This window comes from Solea solea, chromosome 15 (assembly GCF_958295425.1).
Source record: "Solea solea chromosome 15, fSolSol10.1, whole genome shotgun sequence".
Taxonomy (NCBI): Eukaryota; Metazoa; Chordata; class Actinopteri; order Pleuronectiformes; family Soleidae; genus Solea; species Solea solea.
Genome location: NC_081148.1, coordinates 2,269,258 through 2,284,102, shown reverse-complemented (window position 1 = coordinate 2,284,102; position 14,845 = coordinate 2,269,258). Strand labels below are relative to the sequence as shown.

The 14,845-nt window shown below is 44.7% G+C and overlaps 2 protein-coding genes and 1 long non-coding RNA gene across 4 annotated transcripts; 1 reads left to right on the top strand and 2 right to left on the bottom strand.

The window, feature by feature from the left end:
- Positions 1 to 6,510: 6,510 nt before the first annotated feature.
- LOC131473630 (zinc finger protein 229-like) lies at positions 6,511 to 9,753 on the bottom strand. The gene is made up of 5 exons (XM_058650981.1): positions 9,558 to 9,753; positions 8,949 to 9,087; positions 8,386 to 8,444; positions 8,238 to 8,301; positions 6,511 to 8,153 (listed from the first exon to the last, which is right to left on the bottom strand). The coding sequence occupies exons 1-5, from the start codon at positions 9,672 to 9,674 to the stop codon at positions 6,991 to 6,993; spliced, it is 1,542 nt and encodes a 513-aa protein (XP_058506964.1). The 5' UTR covers positions 9,675 to 9,753; the 3' UTR covers positions 6,511 to 6,990.
- On the top strand, positions 9,684 to 14,230 carry LOC131473649 (uncharacterized). 2 transcript variants are annotated; one of them, XR_009242205.1, is made up of 4 exons: positions 9,684 to 9,817; positions 12,602 to 12,662; positions 12,936 to 13,026; positions 13,594 to 14,230. It is a non-coding gene; the product is annotated as an uncharacterized LOC131473649 (long non-coding RNA). The 2 variants fall into 2 exon arrangements; XR_009242206.1 differs by lacking the exon at positions 9,684 to 9,817 and adding an exon at positions 12,282 to 12,365.
- vsx1 (visual system homeobox 1 homolog, chx10-like) lies at positions 10,675 to 14,665 on the bottom strand. The gene is made up of 5 exons (XM_058650989.1): positions 14,191 to 14,665; positions 13,564 to 13,639; positions 12,915 to 13,038; positions 12,144 to 12,339; positions 10,675 to 11,299 (listed from the first exon to the last, which is right to left on the bottom strand). The coding sequence occupies exons 1-5, from the start codon at positions 14,663 to 14,665 to the stop codon at positions 11,031 to 11,033; spliced, it is 1,140 nt and encodes a 379-aa protein (XP_058506972.1). The 3' UTR covers positions 10,675 to 11,030.
- Positions 14,666 to 14,845: the final 180 nt, after the last annotated feature.

Genomic DNA, 14,845 nt, shown 5'->3' with positions numbered 1-14,845 from the left:
GGTTATCATTACATTACGTTGTCATTTGGCAGATGCTTTTATCCAAAGTGACTTTTCAACATATGGCTACAAACAAGAGCTAGAAGTAAACTAGACAAACTATAAAGTGCTAGTCATAAGTGTGATGTACAAGTAAATGCTTGCCTCCTTTTTCTTTCTTTTTTTTTGTAGAGTCGAAAGAAATGTGTTTTTAGTCGGCCGCCACATCTTCTGCAGAGGCTTTCCACTGTCCGGATGTTGATGGGGAGCTCGTTCCACCATTTGGGAGCGAGGACAGTGAACAGTCTGGAGTTCTGCGAATGCCTCTGCGATCCTCTCCGTGAGGGGGCAGCAAGCCGGTTTGCCGATGCAGAGCGGAGTGGGCGGGCTGGGGTGTAGGTTTTGATCATGTCCTGGATGTAGGCTGGACCGGATCCGTTTGTAGCATGGAACGCCAGCACTAGAGTCTTGAAGCGGATGCAAGCAGCTACAGGAAGCCAGTGAAGGGAGCGGAGGAGCGGTGTAGTGTGGGAGAATTTTGGTAAGTTGAAGACCAGTCGAGCTGCTGCATTCTGGATGAGTTGCAGAGGTCGTATGGCACACGCAGGGAGACCAGCCAGGAGGGAGTTGCAGTAATCCAAGCGTGAGATGACAAGAGCCTGGACCAGAACCTGTGCCGCCTTCTGGGTTAGAAGAGGCCGTATCCTTCTGATGTTGTGCAACATGTATCTGCAAGATCGAGCTGTTGCAGCAATGTTGGCAGTGAGGGAGAGATGGTCATCAAGTGTCACACCCAGGTTCCTTACGGTATGAGAGGGAGCTACCACAGAGTTGTCGAGGGTGATGGTTAGATCTGTGGTGGGAGAACCCTTTCCTGGGAGAAAAAGAAACTCAGGCTTGTCGAGATTGAGTTTCAGGTGATGGTCAGACATCCACTGAGAGATGTCGGTCAGACAAGCGGAGATCCGTTCTGTTACGTGTGTTTCAGACCGGGGAAAAGAGAGAATGATGTAGCTGTGATAGGAAAAACCATGAGAGTCAATGACAGAACCAAGAGAGTTGCTCTACAGAGAGAACAGGAGAGGGCCCAAGACAGAGCCCTGAGGGCCCCCAGTAGTTAGAGGACAAGGTTCCAACACAGATCCTCTCCAGGTTACTCTGTATGTTCGGTTTTGAAGATAGGATGAGAGTAGGGTGTTATCAAAGTCATGAGCGCCATCTGGTGGAGTGGAAGGACTATGACTATTGCGAGAGTCTTCATGTTCTCCTCCATGAGTTCTCTCTGAGTACTCCATGAGTTCTTTCTGGGTTCTCCATGTGTTCTCTCTGGGTTCTCCATGGGTTCTCTCTGAGTTCTCCATGTGTTCTTTCTGGGTTCTCCATATGTTCTCTCTGGGTTCTCCAGCTTCAGACTGCAGACTGGGGATCAGGTTTGACCTGTCCTCTCCTGCCCTGTTATTGTCTCTTCCTTTGATCTGTAACACATGCACAATTCAAAGGCATGTGGTCACTGCCGCCTTTTAAGTTTGGCGACATTTGACCACTAAACACCGGACCACGAAGAAAAACGCATGAAATTAAGAAAAGAACCTGAGCTAAGGCGTGAAGAGGAGACAGTCATGTATCGTGACTGATTCTAACTGCTGGACCAAAGAAGAAACCTTGAATTGTTAAATCAGTGTCATGCAGCGGGTGAGAATGGCTGCCAGGGGGAACTTAGTTCCAATTCTGAAATCAAGTGGGTATCAAGTGAAAGAACTCCTGGGCTCTGGCAGCTTTGGACACGTGTACCTGTGTAGGCGACCAGACACAGGAGAGATGGTGGCTGTGAAGGCCGTTGCCAAAGCAAAGGCTAAATATGGTAAAGAGGAAGTAAACAACCTGGAACTCCTCAGGAAGTTGGACGCAGACAAGAACAGCTTGATCAGGTTCAATCGGCACCTCGAACGCCAAGGAAACGTTTTCCTGGAATTTGAGAAACTGGACATGACGCTCTATGATTTCGTTTTCAACAACTGCAGACAGCTGTTTCTGTCCGAGATTCAGCCGATCACACGACAGCTGCTGGTGGCACTGAACGCCCTGAAGAGTATAGGAATGGTTCATTGTGACATCAAGTTAAACAACATTATGCTGGTTAATCACTGTCTTCAGCCCTGTAAGGTGAAGCTCATCGACTTTGGTACGGCCGAGTTAGTCTCCAATATGGAACTTGGCGATGTCTTTCAGCATCTTTCATACAGAGCTCCTGAAGTCTCACTGGGTCTTCCTCTGAGCGAGGCGGTGGACATGTGGTCCCTTGGTTCTGTCATCACCACTTCGTACCTCAAGGCTAAGTTGTACTCAGGACACTGTGAACTGGCAAACATCAACGATATCGTGCAGTTGCTCGGTCAACCCGACGATCACGTGCTGAAGACCGGAGCTCATACCCGGCAATATTTTTACAAAGACCAAGATTCGTTGTGGAAACTGAAACGAGAGTGCAGCTGTTCAATGGGTAAAAGCTGTCATTGGCGTTCTTTTCACCCGTTGGTGACCAACGAGACAACAGAAATGTTTGCCAGTCTTGATGACATCATTAAGACACGCCCAGGTTCTGCTGCTTACGAGGACACACAGGCCTTCATTAGCCTCCTTAAAGAAATGATGCAGGTAGATCCGAAGAAAAGAATCACACCCAGTGAAGCTCTGACGCACCCGTTTATCACTCTGACATATTTCCCCAGTGACTGTGCTGCTTCCAACAATGAGGGAACTCCACTCTCAGCTAGCTTAATCCACAGCAGCACTGCTAAAATTGATGACAGACCACCACAGAGAGCTAGCTCAGATAACACCAATGTGTCCAAGACTTCACCTTCCTCTGTCGGTCTGCTCTCTGATGGAGACAAGATTAGCACTGGTAACGGAACAATTCGCTCAAAAGCCAAAGACAAAAATAAACTTTTCAAGACATTTAATGGGTTTATTTCACGGCTGTTCAAGAAAAGATCGTCCAGAAGTCTTTTGGATGAAGAGAGTGTTGCTACCAGCGATGAAGAACCACCCCCACATGCAGCTAGCTTAAGTGACAATGACGACAAACCTCCACAGAAAGCTAGCTCAGGTGTTGTTGACGCCTCGCCTGCCTCTGGCTCATCGAGCTCCCAGAGTTCTAGGGGATCCCAAAGTTCTCCAAGCTCACAGAGCTCCAAGACCAGTGAGCAGCGCGCAATTCACCCGCTGATAACTCATGAGACAACTGAAATGTTTACCAGTCTCGATGACATTGTTCAGACTCGCCCAGGTTCTGCTGCTTATGAGGACACACAGGCTTTTATAGGCCTCCTTAAAGAAATGATGCAGGTAGATCCAAAGAAAAGAATCACTCCTGGTGAAGCTCTGACGCATCCGTTTATCACCAGGAAATACTTTCCTAGCGATTGTGCTGCTTCCATCACTGAGAGAACACCACCTTCAGCTAACTTAGTCCACAGTGCCTTCAACAATAACAACATACCTCCACAGACAAATGGCACCAAAGTTTCAGAGACTTCAACTGGCTCTTCTAGACATGTCTCCGATAAAGACGAGATTAGCACAGTTCCTGGAACTAAGGGATTCAACGTCAAAGTCAAAAACAAGCTTTTCAAAAGGTTTCATGGATTTCTTTCACGGCTGTTCAAGAAAAAATCCTCCCGAAGTTTGTTAACTGAAGAGGAAACTGCCGCTTCCAGCGACAACAAACCCCCACCCACAGCTAGCTTAACTGATAGCACTGACAGTGACGGTGGACCTCCACACAAAGCTAGCTCGGGTGACGCCAATGCTGCTGAGACTTCACCTGCTTCTTCTATTCATGTCTCTGATTTAGACGCCGTTAGCATTGATGACGAAACAATGGGCTCAAAAGTCAAAGCCAAAAAAAAACTTTTCAAGACGTTTCACGGACTTTTCCATGATAAGATCATCCAGAAGTACGTTGGATGAAGCGAGCTTAACTGACAGTGATGACAGATCCACAGGAAGCTAGCTACGGTGTCTTCACCTGCTTCTGCTGCTCATGGTTCTGATGGGGCCCGGGTTAGGACCAATGATGGAACTTTAGGTTCAAACATCGAAACCAAAACAATTTGTAAGGAGGATTTGTCTCACAGCTGATCTAGAGAATTAGATTTTTGGGGTCACCTGGGATGGAAACACGACAATGGATCAAGCTATGATTGTGTTTATGACATTTTATCCACCAAGTGCAACGGTTCGGTTTGGTACCGTACAGTTTTGTGTTTCCATTAGGAATGGAACCAAAATAACCAGCCCCAACATTCTTTGGCACCCTTCCCTCGTGGTACCAGAGTAAAATGGTAGTGGGTAACGGTCAGGGCGGAGCTAGACAACCCCCGGCAGTCAGCTGGTAGCTTCATGTAGTTCTGCAATCGCAGGTCACAAAATCATATTATGTAACAAAAATTAGGAGTGTAACTGTATGTTGTATGTATAACTTTATCGTCACACTAGTATGAGTACATCTGACACAAAGTGCTAATATGCTAACATGCTAGTGAGAGCAGACACGCAGGAAATGGATCCATTTTTAAAGCTCATTTTTATAAATCACAGGAAAGAATTTCAAATAAAAAGTGAATATTTGCCTCATTCCCTGATTGGGTGTACAACTGATTTACTTTTAACAGTGAAAGTCGCAGTGTTTGTTGTGGCAGTCATCTTGGAATTGGTGAGGTTTCCTCCAACTTTCCTGGTTAGAATTCTGACTACAACTGGCACTAACTCTTAAGCCGTGGTTTACTCGAGCGTCAGGGTCCTGCAGTATCACACTTCACCATTGGGTGGCAGTATAAGTCTGAACGCAGGGCATAGGACGCAGTTGTACCAAAGAAGAAGAGGATAATCCATGGCAACGAGAAAGACGAACGTCGAGGAAGGAAGAACTTCAGTGAACAAGAACCATCTTTCGGATCCATAGCGTCATTTCCTTGGCGACTACTTCTTCTGTTGTCGAAATGCTTGTTCTGCTTGGTGAGCGAGGTGTGTACTCCCCCTACTGGTGAGGTGGAAGTTCACGCATGCTCTGTCCACGCACACCCAACGCGCTCTTTGTGCGGTTCCAGAATCTGTGCTGAAATAAAGCCGGGCCTTTAGCAGCGCTGGTGAAGAACAGATGAGGTGAAAGTGAAGGAGGCCTAATCTTCTCTAATTTAATCTAACGTAATCTAATGAAGTGTCCGTAAAGCGGCGCTGATGAAACCTCGAGTGCCGCAGATTAAACGGTGGAAACAAAACGGATAATTAATGTGGGCGTGGCTTCGTCGATCAAAGCAAACAGATGCTGCAGATTAAAGAGCGAGAGAGTCACTGTCCCCACCCACAGGTTAAGAGGAGTGAACGAGGCTGCTGATTGGACGAGAGTTGGCTCAACAAATCCTCGAAGGTCATGGCTGACGTCCTGCACCACGACTGCTAGTGTTCAGGTTAGCGTTATTAGCATTAGCATTAGACTTTCTGTCGTAGTTGGTCTTGTCTCGTCGTTTGCCTCCTGGATCTCGTATTCTCGACCTCTGTGACTTCAGGTTTGAAGAAATACGCTCAGTTCCCCCTCTCTGCCACTAGGGGCTCTCAGTCATTCCCCCCTCAGCTTTAATTCCCTTTAATTTCTTAATTTCTTGTTTTTTTTTGTCTCCGAGCAGAAGCAGCTGGTGCAGATTTACGCTCAGTGATTGTCGAGGAACTGGGTCACAGACACTGATCTGAGGATTGGATCTTCCTTTAGTTCACAGCTGCAGATGTTAAAGACGTTAAAGGTCAAAGGTCACCGTAACGGTGAAGTATCTGAAGCAGCGTTATTATTGACAACAAACACTTCCTGGATATGATTAGAGCTGCAACTAACAATTATCTTTATATTTGATTCATCTATTGATTAATAGTCATTACTTGTTATTGATCAGAAGCTGAAAAATCAAAGAAACTGGTTTTAATTATTAATAAAATCACTCAATTGATTATCAAAGTAGTTGACAATTAATTTAGTAATAGATTAATAATCAAATAATCATTGTGGTGCAAGATATCATGCACCATAAACTGTATGTGTGTATTCTCCTGAATGTCCATGAGGGGGCGACACACCAAGACCTGGGTCACCTTGTTTCCACTGAGTTTTACAAGGAAAAGTATAACAAAGTGAGGATTGAGCCACGGTGGATCAGTGGTAGGGCCAGTCTTCCATCAACTGGAAGGTTGTGGGTTAAATTCCCGGCTCTGCTCTTCTACATGTGTCCTTGAGCAAAGTGTTGCAGCGTGTGAGTGCGTTCATTACATAGACTTCATGACCTTTGACCTTTGTCTGTGCTGGACAGACGTGATTTCACTTCTATCAGCGGCCGTGAAACGCTGAGCGAGCGCTGACACTGCGACGTGTCCGTCACCACAGCTGCTGTTTCCTGGATTAAATCTCAACACAGTGTTAACACAGATTAACATCCTGTAATCTAGCAAACACACAGTCACACACGTGTTGTTGTTGTTGTTTTGTCCATTTTAATACAAACGTGTCACTTTTTTAATGTTCTTAACTAAATGAAGACGAGTATGAAGGAAAGTAAAAATGACGATGTGGCGCTTTGAGTTTGACCTTTGACCCCTTCACTGTTTTCATCACACTGAGGTGCAGAACGAGGGGAAATGTTCTGTGATTGGACGATCATTAATCCTCCGATCACAGCAGGTTTACATCACAATCCTGGGTATTGGATTATTATTGGATTATTATTGGATTATTGTGAGAGACAGAAACAGCAGGAGTTAAAAAATGGACAATAAAACGTCTCCATATTTCAACACGTCATGATGTCATCGTCTGCTAATGACACAGCTAACGTGACATTAGCAGGTAGCTGCTATTAGCAGATCAATAATCAGCTGATCACTGACGCTGTTGTAAACGTCCTTCACTCGTCATCTGCTGCAGATTATTAATGTCAGGGGTCAGAGTCTGATCACATGGCGAGGTCAGAGGTCGGGGGTCCTCTGCTGCGCCCTCCTCTGGTGACCTTTGGTCTGCAGGTGAGCTTTGAGGAAGGTGAGCAGGCGGAAGTGTTTCCCGCAGGCGTGGCAGCTGTGCGGCGTCTCGCCGCTGTGGACGCTGCGGTGCCTCATGAAGCTGGTGGCGAGGCTGAAGGTCTTGGCGCAGAGCGAGCAGCGGTACGGTTTCTGGCCCGTGTGCGTGTGCATGTGGTCGCGCAGCATCTCCTTCAGACGGTAACTCTTCCCGCACACGTCGCAGTGGAAGGGTTTCTCGCCCGTGTGGCTCCTCTCGTGAACCCTGAGCTGCGAGCGGTTCGCAAACTTCTTGCCGCAGACGTCGCAGACGACAACGGCGTCGGTGGCGGGAAGCTCGTCCGAGTGTTTGCTGATGACGTGGTTCTTCAGGCAGCGGTAGCTTTTCCCACAGATGGCGCAGAGCTGCCTCTCGCCGCTGTGGATCAGCTGGTGGCTGCGCAGGTTGGTGGCCTGCGTGAAGCCCTTCCCGCAGGTGGCGCACTGGTACGGCCGAACCTCCTGGTGAACCAGTTTGTGGCGCGTCAGGTGGCAGGCGTGGTAGAAGCTCCTCCCACAGACGTCGCAGACGAACGTCTTGTCAAAGTGCGTCATGCGGTGAGTCTTCAGGACGCTGACGCAGGCGTAGCCTTTCCCGCAGATGTCACAGTGGCAGCTTTTCTCGCCCGTGTGCCGCGCCTTCACATGGAGGTCGCGGTGAGATTTGTGGTTGAATCTCTTGGGGCAGAAGTCGCAGGCGTACGGCAGGAGGCCGTGCTCTCTGATCTCGTGGTCGCGCAGCTTCAGGACGCCGGTGAAGTGAGCGCCGCACAGCGAACACGACGGGTGACATTTACGCCGGTGGTCGTCGAGACGCTCGCCGTTTGGAAAAAGCCTCTCACACTGCAAACACTTCTCTACAGACGCCGCTGTTTGGTTTGTCATGTTCTTCCGGTGTCCTCGCCCCCGCTTCCTGTTTCCTGCTGTAGACGTGGCGCCCTCCTCTGGTGAGGCACGGCCAGGCGGACCTGAAGACGTCTGAGCGTACTCGTGGTCGGGGATGTTGGCATGAGGGGCGGAGCTAAGGAGACTCTTCACCCCAGCTGTTTCCTCAGACAAACTTGTTTTAGTTTCACCTGTAAACAAATAAACACTGAGGTCACACGAGGTCACATGTCAGTCATGGCTCTGAACACGTTGTTTACGTCAGGTGACCTCACCGCCAGCGTGCGTGTGGCTCTGCAGCGACACCTGCAGGCACCTGGAGTCCACAGCGTCGTCGTTCTGAAAACAGCCGACAGCTGAGTTTGTTAAACATCTTCAGTTTGTTTGTGATGCTGTTAATCCTTCATTCATTCATTCACTGACCCCGTACACCAGGATGTGGCTGTGGCCTGAGGGGGTGTGGTCACCTCCACCATCTTCACCTGTAACACAGAGGAAACACTTCAAACACTTTCACCCCCCCCCCCCACACACACACCCCCACCCCCCCACCCACCCCCCCCACACACACACCCCCACCCCCCCACCCCCCCACCCCCCCACACCCACACACACACACACACACACCCACACCAAACCTCAGAGAGAAAATCAGTGATTTTGACATCCCACACACACACACACTGTTGCCTCCTTCACCTAAGTTCAAATGTCTTATTTTGTCTCTTCAGTGTTTGAAATCCTTTGTTCAGATTGACCTCAGTGACACAAAGTGACCACACGGGGCAGCAGAGGACCAGCAGCTCCTGTGTCCCCAGCTAAAATCACTGATTTTCTCTCTGGACTTTGGTGTGTGAGCGTGAGTGGCTTCAGTTTCCTGTTGTTAAAGTGTATCTAACAGTGAGATGAAGACTTTAGACGTGTCTCAGCTGTGTTTGCAGTGTGTGTGTGTGTGTGTGTGTGTGTGTGTGTCAGGAGCCGCTCACCTTCACGCTTCTGTGTCGTCGTCACAGCGCCGTTGCTCAGTTCTGTGACGTCACACTGACGACGACTCACTTCAACCAGCTGCAGGATTTTCTCCACAGCTTCGACACAGAGTCTGTCCACCACAGCTGTCAGTCTGTCCTGACATGAGGACAACAGAGGACACGTCCCATGTGATGTTTACATTACGTTTGCATGATTGACACATGAAGTTCACGTGACATTTCCATTTTTACACCGCAGTCTGAAAAAACACAATGACGTCATCTGTCAGTTTATATTAATAATCATCACTTCCATCAAACGTGTTTTAACGGGGATGTTTAACAGTGAGTCACTGCTTAAACTCAGTATTTGTCTCATGAGACCATAGTTTGGTGTGAGACTACATGAGAACAACTTTTACTAACACTGAAGGTGCTTCAATTCAGTGATTTTTGGATGGGGTTTGATGTAAACGTTTTACTAACAACTAACGAACGAACGAACAAACCAACCAACCAACCAACTAACTAACTAACTAACTAACTAACTCACTCAAGCTGAGTGGACGGAAGTGAAAGAGTTAAACGTGCAGAAGTGTTAGCCGTTAGCCGCAGTTAGCTGCTTACGTCAGTGCGAGGACTTTGTTTTCCCGCCGCGGTGAAAATTTCCGTCATCACAGTTTTGGCCAAATGACTGACGATGAACGACACGTGGTTTTTAAACGTCATCAAATCCTCCATCATGAGAATGTACTGCGCGAGCTCAACAGTGTGTTAGCCTGGTGTTAGCTTGGCAGCTAAGCGTAATGCAGCCGATAGAGGAAGTGGCGTAGTTGTCTTCTCCAGCAGCGGTTGCCCTTTCAGAGTAAAAGCGACATTGAAAACAGGTAAATAATATACAGCATATATATATATTTTTTTTACTTCAATCGTGTTATCATTCAACACTTTCTCAATAAGACAATATTTAGTTATTTACATTATGTTGAAATAAATAAATAAATAATTTATAGTGAAAAATGACAAAATGACATTCGTATGTTTCCAAAAATACTTTGTTTTTATTCACCACTCTGAACCTGCTGCTGTACATACATGTGATAATAATAATAATAATAATAACAACGATAATAATAATAACTAAATAAATAAATATTACATTTAAATTACATTCACAGAGCTTCAGTCAAACTCTATAAAACACCAACAGGAATAAAACATTAAATATTCTCTTAGAAACAAACAAAACACTGATAAAGACACGAAACATCTTTTTACATTTACATCCTCAAACTTCATGCAACGTTATCCTCTCTGGGAGCTCAGTGATGTCGCTAACAGATATGTTTAGCAAAATCAGTAGTTCTGTATTTTAGCCTCACTGCCTTGTTGTATGGGTTGCTAGCTTGCTAACACACCATTACTCTCTCTACTTTATGACTTGCTAACACATTAGTATGTTGGTCAACAATATACCAACCGGTATAGCAAAAGAGAGCCTAAATGCAAGCTAAACTATGATCTCAGTGCTAATGTGTAAGGACGTTAGAAGCATTCTAACATATTCCAATTATTGCATTTTTAGTCAGAGAATGTTTGTCATTATTGGAAATAGTAGCAAATGCTAATATATTATAATAGCACAACAGGCAAAAAATACATCTAAAATAGACAACATGCTAAACTGGGACAGGAGTTTAGCAAACTTAAGTTTATTAGCTTGAAATAAGTGTTCCATTTTCCCAAATAGCACAAACAGCTAAGCTAATCATTGAAAGAGCATGGCAGGGCTAATTAGCAACAAAAAAAGATGGAGGAGCCTGATGGTGCGTTCCAGTTGTAGTCGGAAGTCGGATTTTCCAACTCGGAAAAGTCGGAGCAACCCCGATATAGGATTCCAAGATGGCCTCCACTCGTCTCTTTTCGTCTCCAGTTCTGACTTCCGATATAAATGGAACGCATCTTTAGTCACATGGTCATGGTTGAGTTTGCATTGTAACTACTGACGTTGCAGCTGTTCCGTGATTGGCTGCTCTCCATTGAAGGTGGAGCCAATCAAATCCTTGTGCCCCAGAAAAACAAACCCCAGCTCCGCCCCCCTCAGCTGTGTTCGTCCGACTCGCCACTGCTGTGCCGCCGCCGCTGCCTCGGTGAAGCCACGCCCCTCGTGGTCTCCTCCTGATGCTGCTGTTTCGAGGAACTGGACAGATCAATGGCCACCTCCTCCTCCTCCATCTCCTCCTCCTGGGCCTCACCACTGCCGCTGCCCTGTCGCACTAAGGCGTTGCTGGGGAAGTCGGAGTGGGCGGAGTCAGACTCTGGAGGGCTGGAACATTTCTTGTTCATCTCTAAAGACTTTTTGTGCATTCCTGTGAAGACAAAGACACACATTCAGTCCAGTCTGCACCAACAACACCTTACTATTCATATACTTTTATTTATATGATATAAAATCAGTCTTTAATACTGTATGTATATGCTAAATATAGTATTGCACGTGGAAGGAGGGAGTGAGGAGCCTGGTTATGTGTGGTCTACTGAGAGCAGTGTTTGTTGTACAGTCTAACAGCGGCAGGAAGGAATGAGCTGTGATAACACTCCTTCACATGTTTCATGTTTCATGTTCATTTAGGATGTTTCTGATGGTTTTATTTGGTAGTAACCAGTAACAGAGAGTTAGAGGAAATATAATGGAGTAAAAAGTACAAGTTACTAGAAATATCATTTTCCAAGCAGAGACACAAGGAAAAACAGATTTTAGCCACTGAACAAAAGAGTTAGCTCATAAAATCTATGTCAGATTAAGTCTACGATATCTACATCACATGTTTACATCTTCATCTCACTGTTAAACTGAAGTTTGTAAACCACTCACTCTCCCACACCAAACCCCATAGATCACACACACAGGAGTTGCTGAGCCACTGCTGCCTCCATCACTAAGTTCAAATGTCTTATTTTTTAAATTCCGCTTTTAAAATCCTTTGTTCACATTGACCTCATTGACACAAAGTGACCACACGAGGCAGCAGTAGACCACAAGCTCCTGTGTCCCCGTCAGCTTAAATCACTGATTTTCTCTATGAGGTTTGGTGTGGGAGAGTGATCTACTAGATTCACTGTATATTCAGTCTTAAAGTTGTCAGAATGTGTGTGGTGCGTGTGTGCGGTGCGTGTGTGTGTGTGTGTGTGGTGCGTGTGTGTGGCACTGACGTGTATGCGGCTCACCGAGCAGCCAGGGGGCGCACGATCCCATCATTCCGTTCTTGGCGGAGTTGAGGATGGACTCCGGCAGCGGGATGGAGTGTCTCACCATCGCCCCATAGAGGCCGTACTCTGCCATGACACTGCTGCGACCCCAGCACTTTTCCCGCTTCCTCCACTTTGCCCTGCGATTCTGGAACCAAACCTGACCACGACACACAGCAAACATCAGTATAATATAATATAATATAATATAATATAATATAATATAATATAATATAATATAATATAATATAATATAATATAATATAATGTAATAATAATAATAATTCAATAAATCCAGCAAATCCAGATTTTTTTTTTCATTATGTTTGTGTTTTAAAAAAACAAGTTAGTTAGTAAATTTTTTGATAGTATATTATCTAATAAAATAAAATAAAATAATATCTATTTTAAATTTGTTTCAGATCCACTGTGGTTTCTATGACAACCGCTGACTGATGTCACGTTTGGAACAAGAAAATAAAGGTGAGTTATTGTCATATTTGTGTTATTATATTTATATACTTTATTATAATTATTATTCGTAATAATAATATACCAACAATAATAATAATAATTATTATTATTAATAATTGTTAATATGACTAATCATTTTTTATGCAAGTAAAATCTGTCTAATGTTCAGCTTTTTATCAGCCTCGGTTTTACTCCATTGATTGTAATCACCGGTGGTCATTTGTGATGATAATTGATAATTGATTATCGATCAGTGATCACCTGTATTCTGTCCTCGGGCAGCTCGGTCTTCATGGCGAGCATCTCCCGAGCGTAAACGTCTGGATAATGAGCTTCATGAAAAGCTTTTTCCAGCTCCTCCAACTGATGAGAGGTGAACACAGTCCTACACACACACACACACACACACACACACAGAGCATGAAAATCTCTATTTAAAACAATCTTGACTTCATTTCATTCAAAAACGTTCGCTTTTCTTCATTTCTTCAATTCATTAACATTTTTAAATTATCTTTTTATAATTTATATTTTTCTTTTTCTGTTTGATTTGTTGTTTTCAAAGTCTTTTATTGTTGTTTTTTAATAAAAAAACATGAAAACATTTTCTGTTTCATAAAAGTCATGTGTTTTTGAGAATAATTGTATTTTTCCCCATTTGAGGTGAATCTTATTTTAATGAATAATCATCGTCACTCTATTATTATTATTATTATTATGATTAATCATAATAATAACACTGATAATAACTATTATTATCATTATTATTATGATCAATAACAATAATAATAACAATAATAAATACTAATTATGATTGTTATCATTATTATTATTATCGTTATTGTTATTATTATTATAATAATAATTGTTATTATTATTCTTATTATCATTATATATATTTCTATCTCACCTGTGTCTCCTCTTCTTTCTCTTCTGACAGTTTCCAGAACCTTTGGAGTCGTTTCGATCAGAGAGACAATCTTCATCTGTGGCGGAAAAAAGACAAAAAACAAAGGACATCGACTTTATTGATTATCAATCATTCAATGGTTTATTTTACTTATACAAAAACGAAATAAAATGAAATGCGTTATTATTCGTATTCTGATCAGTATTATTGCTAAATTGCGTTAAAGATTAAAATGTGTTTTTAAACTAAAACAAACGAAATAATAAAAAAGAACGGAAGAAAAAAATTCACGCAGAGCTGCAGTGAAATATAAAACAAAATTAAAATACATATTTATAAAAATCTAGAGGACAAAATCGAAACATTTTAAAAGTCGAAGGTTTGATTGAAAATTAAAAATAAAGAAATAAGTTAAAGTTTCAGAAAAATTAACTGAGCTGAGATTAAAAGTACCAACAAACAAACCTCCTGAGAAAAAAACGAGGATAAAATAAATATTTAAAGAAAAGAAAACTTTAAAATGATAAAAAATGGAAAAAACTAAAAATAACGAATCAAAATGTTTCAAACACAAAAACATGAGCAAACATTTCATAGAAAAACATGTTGAAGAAACTCGGCTCGTACCGGAGTAATTGTCCCTTTGGTTGTCCAGGTTGTGTGTCCAGTGGTTGTCGGTTCGAGTCTGCAGCAGCGGCAGGTGACCGGGCAGGAAACACGGAGCTGACCCGGGCTGCTGCGCCGCCAGACTGCACAGGAACCCGAGACCGAGCGGCAAAGAACCGGGGAACGAGAAGCCGCCGAGGCCGCTGCTGAGGCCGCTGCTGAGGCCGCCGCCGAGGCCGCCGCCGCCCGCAGCCTGCGGCTCCGCCCCGGGACCCGAGCCCGAACCCGCCACCCCTGCCAGGCCAGAACCCGGACCTCCTCCTCCGGGCTGCTGCTGCCGCGCCTGCAGGTCCGACTCCAGGCCCAAAAGGTCCGTGATAGCGAAGCCTTTCGACCGGAACCCGGTACCGTGGAGCCGGGACTTCTCCATCCCGAAGCCCGAGGACAAGAGCTTCACTCTGGGCTTCTCTTCTCCGAGCTCGTCCCTGGCTGTCATGATGAAGATGATGATGATGATGGACAGACCGGGTCAGGCTGTTTGGCGGGATCCATTTATCCCGCTCCAGTCTCCAGGGATCAGAGCGAGCAGCCAATCAGGAGCGAGGAGGAGGGGCCAGGATGAGGGTCAGTTTCCCTCTTTTCTCTTCAATCCCAGAGGATTAATTGCCACCAATTT